The sequence below is a fragment of the Panthera leo genome, chromosome B2 (assembly GCF_018350215.1).
Source record: "Panthera leo isolate Ple1 chromosome B2, P.leo_Ple1_pat1.1, whole genome shotgun sequence".
Taxonomy (NCBI): domain Eukaryota; kingdom Metazoa; phylum Chordata; class Mammalia; order Carnivora; family Felidae; genus Panthera; species Panthera leo.
Window position 1 is genome coordinate 97,953,604 of NC_056683.1, and position 23,007 is coordinate 97,976,610.

At 40.7% G+C, this 23,007-nt stretch overlaps 2 protein-coding genes across 4 annotated transcripts in view; both read left to right on the top strand.

Moving 5' to 3' along the window:
- LOC122220247 overlaps positions 1-9,708 on the top strand; it is a 95,999-nt gene extending 86,291 nt beyond the window's left edge. For 2 of the 3 annotated variants that reach the window (XM_042939508.1, XM_042939509.1), the window contains 4 exons: positions 238-393; positions 2,531-2,624; positions 3,320-3,457; positions 9,241-9,708. In XM_042939508.1, coding sequence (XP_042795442.1) covers positions 238-393; positions 2,531-2,624; positions 3,320-3,457; positions 9,241-9,477 — 625 coding nt within the window. In that variant the 3' untranslated portion in view covers positions 9,478-9,708. The remainder of the gene's footprint in view (positions 1-237; positions 394-2,530; positions 2,625-3,319; positions 3,458-9,240) is intronic. The other variant, XM_042939510.1, reaches the window with a different exon arrangement.
- Positions 9,709-10,471: 763 nt separating this feature from the next.
- LOC122220259 (coiled-coil domain-containing protein 162-like) overlaps positions 10,472-23,007 on the top strand; it is an 82,191-nt gene continuing 69,655 nt past the window's right edge. The window contains exons 1-4 of the mRNA XM_042939538.1: positions 10,472-10,579; positions 11,961-12,010; positions 12,614-12,790; positions 21,369-21,486. Coding sequence (XP_042795472.1) covers positions 10,520-10,579; positions 11,961-12,010; positions 12,614-12,790; positions 21,369-21,486 — 405 coding nt within the window. The 5' untranslated portion in view covers positions 10,472-10,519. The remainder of the gene's footprint in view (positions 10,580-11,960; positions 12,011-12,613; positions 12,791-21,368; positions 21,487-23,007) is intronic.

Genomic DNA, 23,007 nt, shown 5'->3' on the forward strand with positions numbered 1-23,007 from the left:
AGTTGAGGAAGTGTCCAAGCACATCTCCTCCTACTTTAACTGCTATTTTTAACTGTCATAGTGTAGAGTAGACACAAGACCTTTGTGACTCATTGACTTCATTCCGGACTTGGCTTACTATTGTTTTGACTTTTGCTTTTGTGCTTATTCAGATTTTGTGGGTTTTCTTACCACGTACTTTCCTTCTAGTGGAAAATAATAGCAAATGCTCTTGGCTCTTTATCCTCCCCCCTTTAGTCTCTATAAGGAACTGGCATGGGAGATGGGTTTTGAAGAGTACCATTTGTATCTGAGGCCTGTTCATTTTGAATTTGCATCACACAAGGACAAAGTGGACCATCCACCTCCTGTTTTTATCACCTCTCTGCTGGAGGACAGTGATCGAGTGGACAGGTGAGCCTTGAGAAGGTCCAAGTAAAAATAATGTAATGGTAGAATGAATGGCCAGTGAAAAATAATTTCTACCACCACTGGACTCACAAATGCAATTGTATTTCTAAATCCCCCCTCTTATATTCTATCTACTATGATGCCATTCTTTTTTCCTTTTTCTTTCTTTCCTTTTTTAATAAGGCAGGGGAAGAACTCAATGAAGGGGGATAATTGAATTTAAAAACAGCAAGTAATGGAAGAATCTGATCAGGGAGCTCAAATGAGATAAGATCACAGACTTAGCAGCACAGGTTGACTGTGTTGCTTCTAGGTAGAAAGGGGTGTGAGAGTTTGTCTCATGGGGCAAGAACCATGGATCAGAAGTCCAGATCCCTTCTCTCACTTTCCCTGGGACCAGGAAGAAGTCAGTTAAATTTTTTGAACAGCTTTTTCCTTGAAACTCTAACACAATGTACAAATCTAACATGTATGGCAGTATCTCAGTCAGATTCTTTTGTTGACCAGCAACAGAAGTGTACTCAAACCCTTGAAACTTCTTCATGCCCCATATGTTCAGCCCATTGCCAGAAAGAGAACACTCTTACTAGTAACAGATCATGAGTCTATAAGTCGGGGAGAGGAATCTTTTTCTTCCATGCAGGATCAGCCTTTGATATGTGCTGAGGAGAAACGTCTGTCTCCCTCTTTTCTCCTTCTTTTCTAGTCTGCCCTTCCCCTGAGGGTCCTTTCTTTCTATCCCTGGAGATTCATGGTACTGGCCCCACCCCCAGGAAAGCAAAGTTGATTCCAAGGAGGAAAAGTCACCTTTGTTTTGCTAGTGTGGATCACTTGTCAAAATTTAACTTTGACGTGTTGATATGTTAAAGGTCTCCTCTTCTCCAAAGAGACCTTGGGCTGGGTTAGGATGACAGAATATGGTATCCCAGAATTTCTCAACCTTGGCATTATTGAAACTCGAGGCTGGATAACTCTTGTAGGGGGCTGTCCTGTGTATCAGAGGTAGTTTATCAGCATCCCTGACCTACCAGATGCCAGTAGTACCCCTTCTCCCCTTTTATAACAACCAAAAATGTCTCCAGACATTGCCAAATGTCCCCTGGAGGCAAAATATTTCTTGCTCTATCCTGTCATGCTAGCTAAACAAAAACAATTTGTCATAAGTATGTAGAAATGTCTCACAGAAACTGAAGGCAGGAAGTGTGAGCAGGCCTCAGGTGAGGCTGGATCTCCAACCTTGAGCCAAGTTATTCTCTGGGTCTTTACAGACCTCCTGCAGGAGCTGGTATTTTACACTGATGTAAAATAGGGCATATTTTTGTTCAAGTGGAATCAACCAATCACCAGAAAGTGCCCAAATGATCTGTGGCCTGGCCAAGCTGTGACTGGTTCTCGCAACAATGACCCAAAGATCTTGCAAGATCTGAGGAGCCTTCTGAATTAGCAGGGGAAGGTTTACGCACCCAAGGATCTTGTCTCTTGAGTTTGCATTTATTTTATGTATGTTAACTTCTTAGAGTTGCCACTTTGGAGTGCTGTTATAACAACATATATCAAACATGAGCATAGTGACTTACATTTTAAAAAGCACATTTGTTCATATTATCCCACTTAATATTTGCCATAACCCTATGAGATAGGTGATACCTCCATTTACAGATGAAGAAACTAAGATTCATAGGTATTAAATTACTCAACAAAGCGTCATAGGTATGGACAAAGGACCATATCCCAAGGCATAAACATGGTTGCAAAGAACATTTAGATGATTGTTGGGGCAATGGAAGAGAGCAAGAACTGGAAAGCCTTTAGGGAGTGGAGGAAAGGGTTCAAGTCAGTGAAGAGGCTGAGGACATGAGGTCGAAGGTAAGAACAGAAACAGGATAAAACAGTGGAATGGGGATCAACAGAAAAGAGTTTGGAGTAGGTGGTCACCACAATGAATCTGAAAGGAGATCAAGTCCAGTAAGGACTGAAAAGACCTCTGAGCCCTTCGGTCTTTGGGCAGAAATATCAAGTCTTGTATAACATCTGCACTTGGATCACCTAGAACTGATCACATGCCATGCGGTCCCATCAGAATGGGCATCTCTTCACTAAAACATGGTACATCAAGACAATGTCATGTTTCTTCTTGCAGATATTCTCCTACTACTCTTGTGTTAGCCATCTCTGAGGTGGATGATAACCAGGTTGGCAAGTTTAGCTTTTATACGAAGGAAGCCATCCTTAAGGTAAATTATTGTTTTTAAAGAAACTAAAGTTAAACAATTTGCTCATGTATTTCTTTAAAGAAAATAATATTTAATTTATATAAGTTCAGCTCCCCTGTGTAAGAAAAGCTTCTAGCCTTACCTTATTTGATGTGCACATTGGCCTGGTTTAAACCATAGAGACTGCAACATCCCATGCAATAACCACTGCTAGCTATCTTAAAGAAGCACATGTAGTGAACCATCTTTGTACCAAATTTTTAAAATATGTACATGTTATTGGAGATTTTATTTGATCTTCTTGAACTTGGTGCTGTTTTTCCCCCTTCCATTTAGATGGATTTCTTTGCTTCTGTGTGAGTATGTATAGGTTTGTATTTGCATGTGTGTGTTTTAAACATTAATCTAATTTTGGCAGTTTTAAAAGTTTGCCACTGAGCACATGTTTGCTAGTTCATCAGAACCTACTCATCCTTTTCTGACCCGAAACCTGATGGTGTCCAGCTATAGAGCAAATCAGGCCTGCAGGCTGCCTTCATGGGATGAAATGGTGCTTAGAGAGAGGTTCAGTCCCATGTCTGAGGAACAAGGATCTCAGCACATCCGTCAGTTGGATTCATATGTTTACATGTTAAATAAGTGTTGATCTCAAACCCTCAACTTCACCTCTTGCTTTATGACAGAAATTCCTAATATTTCACATTTTCTTCCTTTAGCTCTTATTCCATTCAGGAGTGGAAAACATGCAAGTGACCCTTGCATGCCAAGCTGCTCAGAAAAATGCTTTGATGGTGGCTGTCCAACAGGCATCCTTCTATCACACTTCCCGATGGGGCTGTTCTGCTGATGTGAAGGTCAGCTTGTAAGATAGAGAAACCTGAGGCATGCTACTATATGCCAGCTAATGCTAGGATACCCCTTCCATTCCTTCTATCCTTTAGCCTGTCCCCTTCTCTCTTCCCTTCTTTTCTTCCTCCCCTTCTCCCCTTCCCTCCTTCTCTTTCTTCCTTCTTCCCCTTCTTGTCTATCTTTTTATCTTCTCTCCTTCCCTCTTTCCCTTCTTTCCTTTTTTTCCTAATGTGAGTCAACACATGACCAAATCTTTACAGGGTCTCTTAATTTCTCGTGATTTGCTAACAGTTTTTCTCTTTGTATGTAACTCTGTAACATTGACTAGTTAGAATCATCCAACAGAAAATATTGTACTTCTACCCCTACCCTTTGTAGAGATATGATTTTATTTGTTTTCTGTTTTATTCTTCCTGCATTTCTTTTTGTAAAAGTCAACAGAGACATTTGTCCCTTCTTTTTCTACAAAAGGTAACAAACAATGCATACCCCCTTTCCCCCCTCCCCAGATTTCGTAGGTTGTTTTTGAGATATAATTCGCATAACATAAAATTTACTCCTTTAAAGTATGTAATTCACAAGATCATGCAACCATCACCACTATCTAATCCCAGAACATTTTCATCATTTTCAAAGGAAATCCTATACCCATTAGCAGTCAGTGCCCATGCCCCCCTGTTACCTCAGCCCCTAACAAACAGTAATCTACTTTCTGGCTTATAGATTTGCCTTTTCTGGACACTTCATATAAATGGAATCATTCAACGTATGGACTTCTATATCTGGATTTTTTCACTTAGCATGTTTTCAAGTTTCATCCATGTTGTAGCGTGTATCAATACTTCATTCCTTTTTACTGATGAATACTTCAGTATATGGATATACCACATTTTGTTTATTCATTCTTCAGTTGACAGACACTGGGTTGTTTTTACTTTTTGGCTATTATCAATAATGCTGCTATGAACATCCATGTGCAGGTTTTTGCAAGGACATACGTTTGGAGTTTTACTAGCACTTGTTATTGTCTCTTTTTTATTTTTGCCACCCTATTAGGAGTGACATGGTATCTTGTTGTGGTTTTGATGTGCATTTCTCTAATTAGTAATGACACTGAACATCTTTTCATGTGCATATTGGCACATAAGAGAAATTTCTACTCAAATTCCCTGCCCTTTATGTCAAATGGAATTTGTCTTTTTATTATTGAGTTGTGAGAGTTATTTATATATTCTGAATACAAGTCCCTCGTCAGGTATATGATTTGCAAATATTTTCTCCCATTCTGAGGGTCATCTCACTTTCTTGATGGTATCCTTTGAAACAGAAGCTGTTCATTTCGATGAATCCAATTCACCTATTCTTTCTTTTGCCACTCATTCTTTTGGTATCAGATTTAGGAAACCACTGCTTAATCCAAAGTCACAAAGATCTACTCCTTTGTTTTCTTTTTTTTTTTTTAATTTTTTTTAACGTTTATTTATTTTTGAGACAGAGAGAGACAGAGCATGAATGGGGGAGGGTCAGAGAGAGGGAGACACAGAATCTGAAACAGGCTCCGGGCTCTGAGCTGTCAGCACAAGGGCCCGATGCGGGGCTCGAACTCACGGACCGCGAGATCGTGACCCGAGCCGAAGTCGGCGCTCAACCAACTGAGCCACCCAGGCGCCCCCTTTTTTTTTTTTTTTAATTTTTTTTAACGTTTATTTATTTTTGAGACAGAGAGAGACAGAGCATGAATGGGGAAGGGTCAGAGAGAGGGAGACACAGAATCTGAAACATACTCCTCTGTTTTCTTGAGTGTTTTGTAGTTTTAGCTCTTGCATTTAGCTCTTGCATGTAACCATTTATGATTGATTTTTGTATGCCGTATGAGGAAAGGGTCTAACTTCATTCTTTTGCATGTGGTGTGCTGTCCCAGCACCATTTGTTGAAAAAACTGATCTTTCCCCCATTGAATTGTCTTGACACCTTTGTCAAAAATGAATTGGCTTGAAACATAACAGTGTATTTCTGGACCCTGAATTCTATTCCATTATACTATATGTCTATTTTTATGTTAGTGCCACTGTTGTTTTGGTTACTGTAGAGTTGTGTTAATTTTTGAAATTGAGAAGTATGAGTTCTCTAACTTTGTTCTTTTTCAAGATCACTTTGGCTATTTTGAGTCCCTTGAATTTTCATATGGATTTTAGGATCAGCTTGTCAGTTTCTGTACACACACACACACACACACACACACACACACACAGCACCATTTGAGATTTTGACAGGGAGTGCATTGAATCTGTAGATCAGTTTGGTTGGATACTATTGCCATCTTAACAATATTAAGTCTTCTGATCCATGAACATGGATGTCTTTCTATTTGTTTAGGGTTTTTTTGTTAATTTTTTTCAACAGTATTTTGTTGTTTTTAGTGTATAAGTTCTGTACTTCTTTTGTTAAATTAATTTCAAAATATCTCTCATTCTTTTTATTATATTGCTGGACTTGTTTTCTTAATTTCATTTTCAGAGTATTTATTGCTAATGTATAGAAATACAATTGAGTTTTGAATATTGACCTTGTATCCTGCAAGCTTACTAAACTAGTTTATTAGTTTTAATAGTTTACTTGTGTTTATGTATTACTTAGGATTTTTTATACACAAGATTATGTCATTTGCAAATAGAAATAATTTTACCTTTTCCTTTCTAATCTGGATGTCTTTTATTTCATTTGCTTGACTAATTGCCCTAGGTAGAACTTCCAGTACAAGGCTGAATAGAAATGGCAAGAGTGGGTATTATTATCTTATTCCTGATCTTAGGGAGAAAGCTTTCAATCTCTTACCATTAATTATGATGTTAGTTATGGTTTTTCCATAGATGCCTTTTATAAGGTTGGGGCATTTCCCTCTATTCCTAATTTGTTGAATGATTTTATCATTAAGGTGTTTGGGATTTTATTTACATATATACTCTTTTGGATTTTGTTTTTTCACTTAACAATATATCCTGGGAATCACTCCAAATCATTTCATAGGGATTTTTACCCAATTTTTTTTAAACAATAGTATAGTTCTCATGTGTATGTATATTCACCAGTAAAGTTAAATATAGTTTCAGGAAATCAACTTTCCAAATGTCCTTAAGCATTCTTTAAGTCTTATAGATTCTATATAGCTGCCCTAAATATACCATATTTATCCATTATCACATTTGTCAACTTCTATCTATTTCTACTCTTCATGTTAATAGGAGAGTACAAATTTATGAGTATGGCAAGAATACTCATTCCTTGCTTCTACTGCTAGATAATAATCCTCCATAAAATTAAATACTGAAGTAGGAAATAAGGATAGAGTGAGTTATATTGATTTTTAAAAATTCAACCCCCAAAATCTTAATTCAGTACATCCTGTAAGTTAGGTTCATCAGATAATACTGAGGAACAATTCATGCTTTTAAGGAACTTCTAGACCAGTGTATATAAGGCTGACAGACTCACAAGGGGTTTAAGCTCAAGGTATAAAAGAGGTTCAACAAGCTATAGAAGAAATTTAAAGAAAAGAGAGGTCACATCTGGGGAACCAGGAAGGGCAGCCTAGAGAGGGGACATTTGGGAAAACCCAAAGGATGAGCTTTTTGACAGGCAGAGAGAACAGCTTCAGATAACACAGGCATGGAAACGAGAGGGCAGATGGGTACTAGATAAAAATGAGGAGCCCAGCTTGACCATCACTGGTGGTTTTCATACATAGTTGACATAGGAATTCTCTATTCAATTACTTTAATCTTATAAAGAATACCAGTATATAAAACAAATATAAGTGGAGTTATTCTTGTTGAAATGGAGATTGAGAGGATTATGAGTCACTCCTTAAGATCTATTCAAGAAGCAAATGTTGAAAGTCACTGGATAGGGCACGGGGCATGGGTGTAAAGACATTAGGGATATCTATATCAATATCGGTATCATTATAGGTATATAGATATATTTATATATGAATATATAGTAATATATGAATATATAGAGAAATATGTGTGTGTGTATGTGTGTGTCTGCTTATATGCTTTCCTATAAGTGTGGGACAGAAAGACAGCTGATGGTATAATAAGAAGGAATAATGATGGAGACAATGAAAAGGAACAAGAGGAAATGAGGGAAGGGAGGAGGGAAGGAAAAAGACAGAGAGACAGGGAGGAAACAAAATTGTGCATTTCTACCAAAGCCAAAAGAGGGGAATGTTTCAAGAAGAAATGAGTCACCAAATAAGATGTACAGATGGTAAATAAGCACAGAAAAAAAGTGCTCATCACCATTAGTTATTAGAAAAATGCAAATTAAAGCCTCAATGAGAAACTACTACACACCCATGAGAATGGTTAAAATTTAAAAGACAGGCTGTTTTGAATGTTGGCAGGGATGTGAAAGGTATGGAATTCACATACACTGCTGAGGGAAATGTAAAATGGTCAATCACTTTTAAAGACAGTTTGACAGTTTCTTAAAAAGTTAAACATACACTTACCATATGATCCAGCCATTCTACTCCTAGGTATTTACTCAAGAGAAATGGAAACCCATGTTCATACAAAAACATACACAAATGTTTATTTAAAATAGCCAAGAACTGGAAATAACCCAAATGTCCCTCATCAGGTGAATAGATGAACAAATTGTGGTACATCCATACAATGGAATACTACTCAGCAATACACACAAATGAATTATTGAGATACGCAATATGGGTGAAGCCATACAAAAAAAGAGTACATACTGCATGACTCCATTTACATAAAATTTAGGAAATGCATTCTAATCTATAGTTGCAGAAAGCAGAGAGCAGTGGTTGCTTGAGGAAGAGGGCTGGATGGGAGGGATGGTCATTATTTTGATTGCAGAGTTGGTTTCATAGTTGTATACATAGGCTAAAACTTTCTAATTGTACACTTCAAATATGTGCTGTTTATTAAATGTCGGTTATATGTCAATGAAACTATTGTTTTTAAAAGAAGAGGGGAAAAATAACAAGTTGAAAGTTGATAGAGTTAAATGTAGAGGGAAGAGCCAGAAGAGCAGGGATGAAGATGAGGTCATTTGACATCCTCAAAAGCTCATTGCCAACTGAGAGAGAAGTTCTAATGGGGCTGAAAGCAAGACTTGCTTGAAAGCAAGACTGTCCAGAGTTAAGGACTGAGAGGGTGATAGACGTATAGAAGCAGTGTGTGTTTACATTTACTGCTCCTGCATCAGTCCACCTATGTTGCCACAACAAAATACCACAGAAAAGTTTTTCTTCCACACCCTCCCTTCCCCTGCCCTTTATCATTACATTGTGCATGACAGCATATATAACCCACCTCCATTTGCTTATGCTGAACCACAATGAGTACCCTGCCTCAGTTTTTCAGACCTTGCAGCCATGAAATCCATCAGCAGTATTTCTTAACAGGCCACTCTACACAGAGCACTCCAACTAGCTAACTTGTAGAATGAAGAACTTTTTTCAGGGCAATTTAGACAACTGCACTTTATTCTGGAAAATAGTTACACTTACTCCCTCACCCTTAGATTGTACAAAATCTCTCTTCCCTTCCTTCTCTTACTCTCTCTTCTTCTCCCCTCAGTTTCCCTTCTCTTCTCTCCCTTCTACTCCAACCCGTCCCCACCCCACATACTCAAGCATTTACATGTGTTTGGGGTCAGTTGCGGCTGTGAGATAATTTCACAGCCAGTACTACAGAGCTTACAAATCCAACAAACTTAATGATTCCATTCTCTTCGGTTTAAAACATTTTAGGAAACAAGTTCAGATCTGAGAAATCATGGTGGAATGGGTCCAGCCAGAAAAAGAAATTCCGGAATTGTGAATGGCATAGAAAACTTGCGGTTAGCCCCAACTCCTAAAGTTCCAGACACCTTCACTCATCCTTCGGAAAGATTCCAGGCTACCAAAAGGTACTTCACTAGGGATTTGTTTAAAATAACAAAAGTGTTCTCTTTTAAATCAATTAATAACATAGTATTATGGTGTTGAAGGACGCCTAAGTTCCCAAAGTGACTAGCACGTGTTTAATTTTTAAGACCTTGTGATGAAGACCTTGTATGAACACTAAGTAGGCTCAACTTCTTCCAATATACAGTTTATGAAAGACAGTTATCAATGGTTCCTTACTTCAACCCCTTTTCTCCTCTTTTCTCCTTTTTCCTCCTTTCTCTTTGTCTTCCCTCTCTCTATATTTTTCAAATATAGACAGAACACAAGGATCTCGGCCTCTCCAAACTTTCCGTGTTTATCTTAAACTGAAAAACACAGAACTAACCTTACTATTCAAGGGTTTTACTATTGCTTAGAATGATATGGTGCTGCATTATCAGAAAGGCACAGCCTCTACAGAGAGATGGCTGTAAATCAGGGAAGTCCTATTATGTCTTGACCTCTTTTCACTAAGACAGAGAGAGATATTTGTATTTTATAATAAATATTCTGACTATTTCCAATGATAGTTTAATTCTGGAAGATTTTAAATGGAAAAAATAGTAAGCAAAACTGCTCTATTACCCAAGATGCCATTAATCTGACACGTGGCCAGAGTTCGAATAGAGTTCACAGTCCTAACATGTGGATGGAACATTTAAGACCAATATGTCTAGCCAAGAGGACCCTTGAGAGTCCTCTTCAGTCTAGGGACCCCTGCAGTAGAGGCCAGGAGGGCACAAAGGGACCTGGGTAGTACAAACACCAAGCCAGGCAATGAAGTTTGGAACAGAGGAGGGATTGCTGACACATGCTTCAGGCACATGGGAGCCCCAAGGAGGGTGGGGACACATCAGCATCCCCAGTGGCTATAACTGTAAACATTTGAAGAAGATGAACAGCATGGAGACAGAGCTACCAGCTCTTCTGTTGCAAGGCCCTGTATCATCCCCAGGTATACCTGTCCTCCAGCAAGCTGTTGAGTTGTCTTTTTATAATATGTCCACTTACTTGCTGCCTTGGGCTCAGATGTCTCTGTTCACTTGTCAGGGCACCAGAGGCTTTTGTGTCTATTCAACTAGAAAAGGTGGGGCTGCGGGACATGATGCTGAACGCCTTCCTCCTCAGGAAACAAACGATGGCTGACAGAATGAAGAACCATGTGAGTTTAGTGAGAAGGACACATTAAATGAGTATAAAGCTCTCATTGTGTTTTACATTTGAGCAAATAAAAATTCTTAACTTGTAATCTGTTGCTTTCAGCCTATTTAGATAGGACTATTGAAAATATAAAGAACTATAAAAAGGGAATTCAATAAGAAATAGAGAGGAAGTAATTCAAGGTAATTGCAGTCTACTTTTAAAAATACGTACACTTTTCCAAGACCACATTTTATTTTGTCACTTTCTAAACACAACTAGTTTCAACACCTGCTCTGGAACATTAGCCCATTCCTGAATAACCCACAGGTGTTCAGGGGTTTAGACAGGTGAGCAAGGGCTCTTACTATCGAATTTATGTGTTATCTGGTTTTCCAGATGTTAATGCATGTTTTTATTTAAGGGTTTTATGCTAGCATAATCTATTGGAAAATATTATAAAATTTAAGCCTTTAATCAGTTAAAAGTATTGCTTAATTTTGTGAATATCATTTCATTGCTCATTAATTTTTTTTGAGGAGGAAGTCATTAGACTAATATATAGTTATTGGGAGAGAAATCACAAGTCTACAACTCTAAGCTTTTTCCCTATCTGTGACTGAAAAGGAAAGGCTTAAATTTCCCTAATCCAGTTCTACAAATGGGATGTAAGGGAGGCCAGACTTCTAGATTACTGCTGAGTAATAATGGAGGCAAAGGACTCCTTTTAATAAGTAATTGAGATATTCAATTGTCTTTTTTACTACAATATTCAAAAAATATTGACCAAGTGAAAAATGTTATATCTCATTAACTGCTCTTCAGGATTATCCAATGCCTGTCAGATTAGAAGACACAAGACTCCTAGATCAGGGACAAAGAACTTTATGACTCACAGCAGAGCAGGTGACATGAGCTTCATGTTTCTATCAGTTCCCTCTGCCTCCCAAGTCCCAAGGGGGCAACATGGAGGAGCCTAGATTCATGCACTGGGTTTTTGTCACAACCAATGGGTTCATGACACTGAGCTTGAGTTGTCATAACTCATTGGGTTCATGACACTGAACTTGAGGAATCCACCTCTTTTTAAATGGCAAGCTTACTATTTTTCCTGGAGGGAGACATTCCCTTATCCCTTGAGGTTGCTCTTTACAAACAGAACCCTGAGAAATGGCCCAGGTAAAGACTAGTCAGGGTCTTGCATTCTTGGCATACTCAGCAAGGTCTACAAGAAGGAGAGAGAACCACAGAGGCTCACAGCAAGTTGGCCTTCAGAAAGAATATCTCAACCGCATGGGCTTTTCCTGCCTTAAGTTTGCTATAAGTATGTATACATGTACTAGAATGGAGAGTTTTTATAGCCAACCTTCTAATAGAAGAACTGTCATTCTCTTTTATCGCAGGATGAAATTGGTAAAGTCAAGAGAGACGTTATAGTTGAATATTGTCAGAAGTAAGTATAGTATATATGAACAACATACGCTGATTTCTCTGACTGTGAAGTCAATAAACTGCAGTGTTACACAGAAATCCAGACAATGAATCAGGTGGCTGGTTTTTTGTTTTTTTTTTTAATTTTTTTTTAACATTTATTTATTTTTGAGACAGAGAGAGACAGAGCATGAACGGGGGAGGGTCAGAGAGAGGGAGACACAGAATCCGAAACAGGCTCCAGGCTCCAAGCTGTCAGCACAGGGCCCGACGCGGGGCCTGAACTCACCAACCGTGAGATCATGACCCGAGCCGAAGTCGGACGCTTAACCGACTGAGCCACCCAGGCGCCCCTGGTTTTTAAATAAACACACAATTCTCTTGGGTAAAACCAAACCAAACTATCCTCTGACACACAGAAGAGCATCAGAAGCGAATGCTAGGAGGTGCTTTGAAGAGGTCCATGCCTCTGCCTTCAGGCAATAGCAACCTGACCCAGATAGAACTTTCTTCTGGATGAGGTCCTCTATTCTCTTTGAAAGGTCTTTCAAGGAAGTAGATCTTTCTAGGAATGACACAAAAACTTTGGTTCACCTTCTGGATATCATCTCTTCTGACTTTTCAGACTGAACTGCCGTATGTCTCACTATGCTCTTCGGGGTCAGATCATGGCGTACTGCAATAGCCTGAGAGCCCTGCTGGAAGATTTCCCTGCTATCAGGGACACCTTTTTCATTGTGGGGCAACCACGAGAAAAGAAAGGGTTGAGAGACTCCAAGGAGGGCCTCAAGGCTGACCCCAGGTGTGTAAATTCCTTTAGAGCTTTTTACTCCCAGCAGCACCCCACCCCCCCGCCCCCACGCACCCTATGCCTCCCAGGGAAGAAGGAAGAGACATGTTACATTTGGTATGGGAATTGCTTTGTTTACTGCATTTGACCTTGGTCTTTTGGTTCAGAAGGGCAGAAGAAAGAGCTAACACTCCAAGAATAACAGTATCTTTGTATTTGAACCCAGAAGAAGTTCTCTGTTTATGGGCTATTTCGCTGCTTTTTCAATCTATGTAGTTTTGTTTTCCCTTGGAGATCCCAGAGATTTTCATCAGTCACACCTTTTTACATAAGCCAGCATCTAAAATGAGCAAACAAATAAGTAAACTTGATCTTGAGCTGTCCTGGCTTCAAATATTTTACCCAATGGAGCAGAAGGAATAAGAAACACCCCCCCAACCCCCCCCACCCCCCACACACAACATTGATACCCCAGTGCCTTGGATAAATCTGTCCTTCTGTATTTCTCTTACAGAGAAAAAAACAATGCATGTAGAATGATATTAAATGATAAGAGCAGAGCTGCTCCCATACTTCCTTTTCATGCCTTATCCAGTTTCTCAATTATTCTTAACTCACCTTGCCTAGAGTTCACTCAAGTAGATGGAGGAGTTAGCATACCTGTGCAGTCAGCGACCACATTTCCTTTAAAAAAAAAAAAAGGTGGGGGGTATTACACGGTTATGCAGCCTCCAAGGGGGAGCAAAACATCCTGTAGGGTAAGCTTGTTTCCTCCTTACTCTTTCCCATAAGGTACAGAGCTTAGTGCCAAGTAATAGTGATATTCAACAAATATGATCATAGAACAGACAGATGAAAGGGAATTGAAAGAACATTTGTATCAGACCACTCCTTCGCTCACTTATTTCTTCATGCATTATTTAACTACTACTTATTTAGTGCTTACTTAGTACCAGACATTTCACCATGTGCCAGGGTTACGAAGGTGAGTAAGTCATGGACTCTGGCAGTAAATTCAGTCTAGTGGGGGAAAGCTCTGTGAACAAAAAAGTAACTTCAAAGATTTTAAAGATAACCTGCTAGAGTTATGCGAAATGTTCTGTGAGGACGCACAAGAGGGAGTGTTTAACTGTAGCCCAGGGCCTCAGGGAGAAATTCAAAGAGGAGGTGACAGGTAAGTTGGAACTCACCAAAAAAGGGGGAGGAATGGTAGAACAGGCTAGAGAGTACTGGAGAAGGAACAAACTTGAGTTTGTAAGCCTTTGACTGACTGACAGCTGGCTACCAAAATAGCGACCAGGCCTACCTTATACTTATAAGGCACCCAGTTTGTGGATACCAGTGTTTGTCTCATGAGCTCAGGCAGTGCATTCACCTGGGTAGACTTGAGGATTTACCTAATGGAAGAATGCATTTAAGGGAGGGGTAGGGCAAATATACCTCAGCAGACTGACTATTTTGCTGAAGGGTTTGACTGGGCACCTGTTTCCCAATGAGGCTGAAGTGTGTCTTTCTCTCATATGAAAGATCACAGGATAATCCCCTAAGATTTCTTAGTTTCATTATTTCATCTACCCACTAGCCAAGGAAGCCATTTGTAAGCCTAATCTATGTTTGGGATCAAATTTTTAAAATAGTTTCCAGAACTCTAACCACAAGTTCACTACATTTGTGTTTAGGAAGTCTGTTTTTGTTTCTGATCTGTTTTATTTGAAGCAACCAAATGAGGTCAGGAAGTAGAAAAGAAAAAAAAAAATCTCTCTAACTTGCAGGTCTTGCTCTATTCCTTTATTGTTTATTTTAGATGACTGTGTGTTTCCTAAAGATTAGGGGAAACAGACATTTAAGGGGGAATGAGCCTAGCCAGTTAGTGTGTGGTAATTTCATGGCAGGGTTTGGTCAATAAAAGTGTGAGCAAACTGAGCACACACCCAGAGTCCAAGTCATAGTCAGGCAGTGGATGAGCAGTGACTGATAAAGATTCAGTATTTTTCCACTATACCTGTGTCCTGCTCCCTAAACTATCTAGACTTTAACATGCCCCTTTTACTGCACCTCAGAAAATGGAGCAATAGAGAAAGGAACTTCTGTCTTTTGTGGAAGTTTTGTAAACTTGAAGTAGTATAGAAGATTATTTCTAACTCCAAAGTCTGTGGTTCCATGTACTGAGTATTCATAAAAATGGACATCAGCCACAAGGAGGTAGAGAGAACCATGGCCTGGGAGTTAGAATATTTAGGCTTTACCCAGCTTAGTCATAAGGTGCCCTGAGGTCTCAGGCAAATTGCTTCTCTTCAATCTCTGAACCTCAAACTCTTCATCTGATGAGTGAGGAAATGGAAGCAGCTCTCTGAAGTTAAACATGCTAAGATCTTTAGTGTTAGGGTATCTAGAGGTTGATTCCAAGGAATGGAACTGCTATGGAAAGACTTCCCAGAAAGGGACCATTGAAGAAAGTTCATGAAATGATAGATGGGGATCACCCCAGGGCAAGTTTAACTAGAGGTGTCCCCAGGACACGGTTGGGGAATGAGGGTCATGGAAGACAGAGGTCCTCACTCACTGCATTCCTAAAATATGGAGTTGGATTAGGTGGAAGATAAAAAATAAGTTTTCTTTTAAATATCAGTTCTAACAATTAATGCCCTGCTGAGGATTCTGAGATGTTCCAAGCTTATGAGAGTGTTGTAATTGATTGGCGATGTCTGCCATGGCCAAAGACAAGGGAAAGGTGCCTTCCCTGCTTGTGTTTGCCATCCCTTAACCAGAAGAACCCCATGCATTTGGTAGGTTTAAAATTCTAAGATACTACTTAATCCTTTAAAGGCTGTAATGTACTGTGTTTAGTTTTAACAAAGACTACCATATCCTCAAACCAAAGTCTCTCTAGAAGAGGAGCCAGAGGGAGTTCTCCTCCCAAGAAAGATGTCCGTTGAGGGCTCCTTGCTCTTCATGGCTCCAGAAGAGACTAGAATCTGGATACTGGGATGATGCTTGGCCACTCTCCAAGAGCAGTTGGCTGATGGAGGAGTGAAGAAGGGAGAGAGAGAATACTAACATTAATCGAACGCTTACTGTGTGACAGGTAGAGCCACCATGATCCCATATGGTGCTTTATGGACATTAGAAGAAAGCACTCCTTCTTCTGGGCAGGGTGTAGAGTTTGGCAAGCAAAAGATAGGCTGGATATTGACCACTGCTAGCTGCCTCAGGACACAACCTGAACAGCAGTACATGGCAACCTTGGTGCCAAGTGCTGTACAGCAATGGATAGACATGGTTCTTGCCCTTCAGACAAGGGGAAATAGGTAATTACAGTACACTGTGATAAAGAATAAGATATGATAAGAGTATAATGAAAGTATCCACCAGGAAATGTTCAGTGTTATCTAAAGGATTGGGGAGGTGGGGATGGGGAGCAAGGCAGGCTGCAGGGAAAAGGGGATACTAAACCTGGGTCTTAAAGGGTGGTTGGTGTTTCAAGTGGACAAGGAAAAGAACTTCAGTTCAAGCTGGGAGAAAGCACAGAGAGGTGGACTCTTGAGTGGCTCCCACCCAGGGTATGGGGGGATGAGCAATGGGAAGTAAAATGTACAGAACAATGGGCAAGATCCAGAAGTCTGGTGTTTGTCTTTCAACAACAGGAAAAAGGGGAGCAAGCTACTGACACTGTACAGACAGGAGATGTTTAGGAGGTGAAATCAGTTGGCCAGGTGCTGGATTTATGGGAGGCTAAAGGAAAAAGAGGAATCTAGGGTGTCGCCCAGAGTCTCTGACTTGGGTAAAAAAAAAAAAAAAAAAAAAAAGATGGCAGTACAATTATTATTTAATTGGTACAGAGTTGCCATTTTGGAGGATAGAAAAAAGTTCTGAAGATGATGGTGATGACAGTCACACAACAACGTGAATGTACTTAATGCCACTGAACTGTACCCTTAAAAATGGTTACAATGACCAATTTTATGTTATGTATATTTTGCTACAATTTCTTTAAATGGGGAAAAAATGGCAGTGCCATTAAGAAGAAATGTGGGGGGGCGCCTGGGTGGCTCAGTTGGTTAAGCGGCCGACTTCGGCTCAGGTCATGATCTCGCGGTCCGTGAGTTCGAGCCCTGCGTCGGGTTCTGTGCTGACAGCTCAGAGCCTGGAGCCTGTTTCGGATTCTGTGTCTCCCTCTCTCTGACCCTCCCCCATTCATGCTCTGTCTCTCTCTGTCTCAAAAATAAATAAACGTTAAAAAAAAAATTAAAAAAAAAAGAAGAAGAAGAAGAAATGTGGAGAGGGAGATAATGAATCACAGCTCAGAAGCCTCAGCTGTGAATTCGTCCAATAATCTCCCACTAGGTCTCAGATACTTCCTATTCTGGATGTTCACTGCACTTTCTTCTACAGTTGACCCTTGAACAACACAAGTTTGAATGCAAGGGTCCAGTTATACATGGATTTTTTAAATTTTTTTTTAACGTTTATTTTTGAGACAGAGAGAGACAGAGCATGAACGGGGGAGGGTCAGAGAGAGGGAGACACAGAATCTGAAACAGGCTCCAGGCTCTGAGCTGTCAGCCCAGAGCCCGACGCGGGGCTCGAACTCACGGACCGTGAAATCATGACCTGAGCCGAAGTTGGCCGTTCAACCAACTGAGCCACCCAGGCACCCCTATACATGGATTTTTAATAAATATATTAGAGTGCTATAAATGTATTTCCTCTTCTTTATGATTTCCTTAACATTTTTTCTTTCGCTTCCTTTGTTATAAAAATATAGTATATAATACATATGACATACACAATATGTGTTCATTGACTGTTGATGTATCAGTGAGGTTTCTAATCAATAATAGGCTATTAGTAGTTAAGTTTTGGAGCAAAGCTGTGCACAGATTTTCACCTTTGAGGTGGGTCAGAACCCCTAACCCCTGTGTTGTTTAAGGGTCAAGTGTACTTCCATTACACCATGCTTCTATCATAAATCATGCTTGCATATCTAGCTGCCTCAGAAATGTAAGAACCTTGAGGGCAGTGGCTGCCTTCATTTCATATCCCAGGTGTGTACCTCCACCTTTGACGGGAGGATGGGGGGTGGGGAGGGGCCCACAGGAAGTAGGGGGGGTTCCAGCCAGTAGCCTTTAATTCAATTATGTAATAACAGACCTTGTCATCATCTGCTGGCAGGAGTTTGGTATGAGGCTGAAAGAAGACTTGGAATTATTAGAAAAGGAAATGGGCATAAAAGCTGATCAAAAGAAAGAATAAGGGTTGTCCTGGGGTGACACTGTTCAGGCTGGAAACCATTTACTTGTTGTTGTATCAGTGCAATTAGTGGTATGATCTCCTCCAGCTGTGCTCAGCAGAATGCAACTAGAAGCAGAAAGCATAATAGCTGGTGGGATTCAGAGCTGGGCTTTTGCTAGGTAGCTGGGTAGTGAGTACAAAGAAGTAGAGACTGGAAGTTTCCTGTGCTTGACCGCAAGACCCAGTCTGGGCAGGGAAGGGAGTGAATTCAAAATGGAACTGACAGATGGAAGGGCTGAGGGAAGGACCAAAGGGCTGGATGACATCACGGAGCATATGTTTGGGGGGATAAAGGAGGTTTATTGAGAGTGAGTGAGTGAAAAAACAGGGATAAAAGGTTGATATGGGAACTTAGGATGTTGAGTTTAAGTCTTTGGAGGTGATGTGGTCCCAAGTAATGACAAGGTCTGGAATGTGGCCCCCAAGTGAGTGGCTAAAGGAGAATTAAGTTTAAGGGGGATGATATTGAGCAGGTCAAGGAACTGGCAGGCTGGGGAATTGATGGGTCATCTACCAGTAAGGGGAGGAATCCTCCTTGTAGGGCTGAAAACCAGGCTAAACTCCTGAACTTTGGAACCAAAACTTCCTGCTACTCTCTCTGCCCTTCCTCAGCTGCAGGCAGGGGTGGAAATGGAAGGACATAGTGGATGAGAAATACAGGATAACACTTGGAAGAGGGCCCTGCAGCTCCTGGGATCTATATGCTCCTCAGAGGCTAAGGACTGGTTCAGCCATGCTGCTGCTGCCAGCCCCTTGGCCTGCAACCTCTGTGTGCTCAGCCACAGGCCTGGTGACTTTTTATTGTTGTTATTCGATGTTTCTTTGGGGCACCTTTGGACATTGTGAACTGAACAATAGAGATAAGACTGGATTATACACTGACTTTGATCTGCTGCAGGACAGGATAGTCTGACTTTGTGGTTGCTGAAATAAGGGAAATTCTCCAAACTAACACCATCCTTTGTTCCCAAGCTTCAAATTACCTGATTAAAACCCTGAGACTTGAAAGGTAGGTTTAAAGCCAATGATTCACCTCATGTAGAGTTGTAATGATTTTTAAAGTCTCATACTCAGAATGTTTGATATTGAAAACATTCAGCCCTCAGGTAAAATGAATTACATTTTACTTAAGTGGAAGGGGTCATCTGAATCTCTCCCAGTGACCCAGAAACGGTAACAAGAGCCAAAAACCACCCCTATGGTTTCCAAAATGTCCCATAGAAGGTGAGACCCTCCCACTGAGAGTCCTTGCTATCGACAATGGAAGTGGGAATGAAAACCGGGTACAAGTATGAGGGGATCATGAAATCAGTAGGACCTGAGGAGTAAAGGAGGAGGGAGGGTCTAAAAATGACTCCTTGATTTCTGGTTTTTGGGACTGGGGGTTGTGGTTCTTTTAACATGGGAGGAGACACAGGACTGGGGTGGAAGAGGGTAAGGAGTTCAGTTCTTGCTTTTTTTTTTTTTGCTTGAGATGACCTGAAGCACTGCCAGCCAAAAGGAAGCAAGTTGGAAGCCTGGAGCTGTGGAGGGGACCAGGTGTGCAAATGAGAAGTCAGATGTCACTGGCAAATAGATGGTGGTTTTGGCCAGAGAGTGAACACAGCTGTCCAGGACTAGGGGGAGAGTAGAAGGCTGAGGTGGACCCCAGGGGCCCTGGGCAGGGAACGATGTGAGGGTGGGGGCTCCACACCCACTGCACACCTCCTTCCGCTGTCTGTCTGTCTGTGAGGACTGCCTTGTCTAGCGTAACCAAGACAGGCCTGAGGTGGCACTAGTCTCTGGCCTTTCCCTGTCACCCTCAATTCTACGACATCCTCTCATTAGCATGGACAGGTTCCTACTTCTTGACAAATAACCCTGGGGGTTCCTATGTGTCCCTCTACCAGGCCATAAGCATCCCTTGCTCCCCACCCAGCCTTGGCCACTTTGCTAGACAAACTTTATGTTATAATATAAATTATGATAACAAACTTTGTATAGCACCTCACAATTTATAAAATACTTTTCACATGCTTGGCACTCTTTTTTATCTTTAGTTTGTTTTTTGGTACTTAAAAAAAGTATTCCTTACACCAATCCTGTGAGTTAGGAATCATTATCCCCATTTTATGTATGAAAAGACTCAGATGGTAATTCATCTAAGGCCACACAGCTGTGGGTGATGGAAGTTGGTCTCAAAATGGGGTCCTCTGATGCTAGAACCCACACCTGTTAACTGCCCATAGCACCATTTTCACACCAGATGAACACAGACATAAAGGCATCGAATCCATTCAAATGGGAAACCGCTCCCTCACCCCACCCTCTGTTACAGTGGGCCACTTAAGTCCTGAGATGATATAGAAACCAAGTCAAGATGCCAGCTTCCTCCAGTGGGTATAATACAAAGATCACGAGCTTCCATTGGTATGAAGGTCGAAAACAGGCAAAACCCAACAAGATAATCTTTTAATGGTTTATCCACCTGTGGTAAAACTACAAGGAAAAGCTAGCATTGGTTAATGTAAAATTCAGGATGGTGATTTCTCAGAGGGCCATCAAAGGAGCTGGCGACATTCTATTCCTCAGGCCAGGTAGTAGGTAGCTGGGCTTGTGTAAATTCTTAAACCAGACATACGTGAATTATGTGTTTGTACATAAACCTGCAACAAAGAGACAGCTATACTGCTGCCTACAAATAATAAGGTATTCGGAGGAAGAGGAGAGCACAGAGGGAAAAGAAGGAAAAGAAGGCAAGAGTCTGGAGAACCTGGCAAAAAACATGGCAGGCTAGGGAGGAAAATAGAGGCTGGTCTCTAGAGCCTGGATTCTAGACCCGGACAGATCTGCATTTAAATCTCAAACTTCATCTCTTAGGAGCTGGACAGGCAAGATCTCAGAGTGCCTCTGTTTCCTCATCTGTAAAAGAACAAAAGAGGTACATTCCAAGGTTGTCATAAGAATTAAGTGAGAAAACATGTAGCGCCTAGAATGGTGTTAGCCACCTAATTCACGTTCTCCCTTTGCTTTCTTACCTCACCTCTCCCTCGCTCCGTGCCCACTCCTTCCGCCAGCACAGCTGAGTCTAAAAGCAGCCCCACTGCTCTTCTCCACAGTTATTTATAGCCAGGGCCACCTGTGAGCGGCCTGGAATGGAGGCCTGCTGGCCCAGGCTCCGACGCCCGGCTCATGTGTCACCACAATCCAGACTCTGGCGCTGCGGCTGAAGGGCAGTGATATAAATAGTTCACGCTGGGGCCACCTCTTTTTTAGAGAGAAATGCTGTGCCTACCCAAACTTTCTTATAATGCTGCAGGAGTTTTCAGCCCCGGCCACGATGTTTGCTGTCTGCTGACGGGAAAGTCTTCCTCAATATATGGTTCATACCACATCCTTCTGAAGTGCTGGTTATGTTCAAAACTCTGCCAGAAAAGGTTTGTATTTTTTTTTTTTATGTGTACCAGAATGAAAACTGGCTGAGTTTTTTGTTTTGTTGTTGTTGTTTTTTTTGTTTTTTAATGTCTTGTGGTTAATAAGCACATCAATTTCAGAGAACATCTCTTATTTTTTTTCCAGGGATATCTAATAACTGAAATCTTCACACAGCCCCCCAATATTCTTGCCTGCTTTATTATTATTTCTCTTAGGCCTTATTATTTTCTGAGTTCTGTTTCTCCCTGGTCATTAATGAACACAATTCAAGCTTCCCACACTCCTTATTAATCCTCAATTTCCTCCCAAACCCTTCATGAAAACGCCACTCTGATGTCCTGAAGCTAATGACAGGTCGAGATCACAATCCTGGTAATCAGCCTATTTTTTGAGGGGTTGCTCTGTGTGCCTATCTTACTGGTAACCATTAAAAAAAAAAAAAGGAATAGATCTAGAAATGCACAGGGCACTCATGTATTTACTAAGTACAGTGTTGAAAAATGGCAATTTGGAAACATTCTAATTTTTCTATGTAAGTGAACACCTATTTAACAACCTAGGTTTCTTACCCTTTCTTTCCCCATACCCCAGCTTTATTGAGATATAACTACTAAATAAACTGTATATATTTAAAGTGTACAATATGAGGGGCGCCTGGGTGGCTCAGTCGGTTAAGCGGCCGACTTCAGCTCAGGTCACGATCTCGCGGTCCGTGAGTTCGAGCCCCGCGTCAGGCTCTGGGCTGATGGCTCAGAGCCTGGAGCCTGTTTCCGATTCTGTGTCTCCCTCTCTCTGCCCCTCCCCCATTCATGCTCTGTCTCTCTCTGTCTCAAAAATAAAAAATAAAACGTTAAAAAAAATAAATAAATAAAGTGTACAATATGACATATGTGTACAATGTGAAATGATTACCATAATTAATGAACATACCAATCACCTCACATAGTTACCTTCTTTTGTATGTGGTAAGAATACTTACCTACTCTGCTAACAACTTCCAGATATGCAATACATTATTATTAACTCTAGGTACAATGCTGTACATTAGATCCTCAGAATTTATTCATCTTCTAACTGAAAATTTGTACCCTTTGACCAACACCCATCCATTTCCTACCCCTTGGTAACCACATTTCTATGAGCTCAACTTCTTGTTTTTTTAGATTCCATATATAAGTGACATTGTACCATATGTGTCTTTCCTATCTGGCTTATTTTACTTACCATAATATTCTCCAGGTTCATCCATGTTGTTGCAAATGGCAGGGTTTCTTTTTTTGTTCATGTCTGAATAATATTTCTCTGTGTGTGTGTTTCACATTTTTTTTATCCATTTATCCATCCACTGGGCACTTCCATTATTTCCATAGCTTGGCTATTATGAGCAATGCCGCAATAGACATGAGAGTGTAGTAATCTCTTTTGAGATACTGATTTTGGATACATACCCAGAAGTGAGAGGATCATATAGTAGTTGTACATGCCAAAGAATGAAACTGGACCCCTCACAAAATCTTTCACCT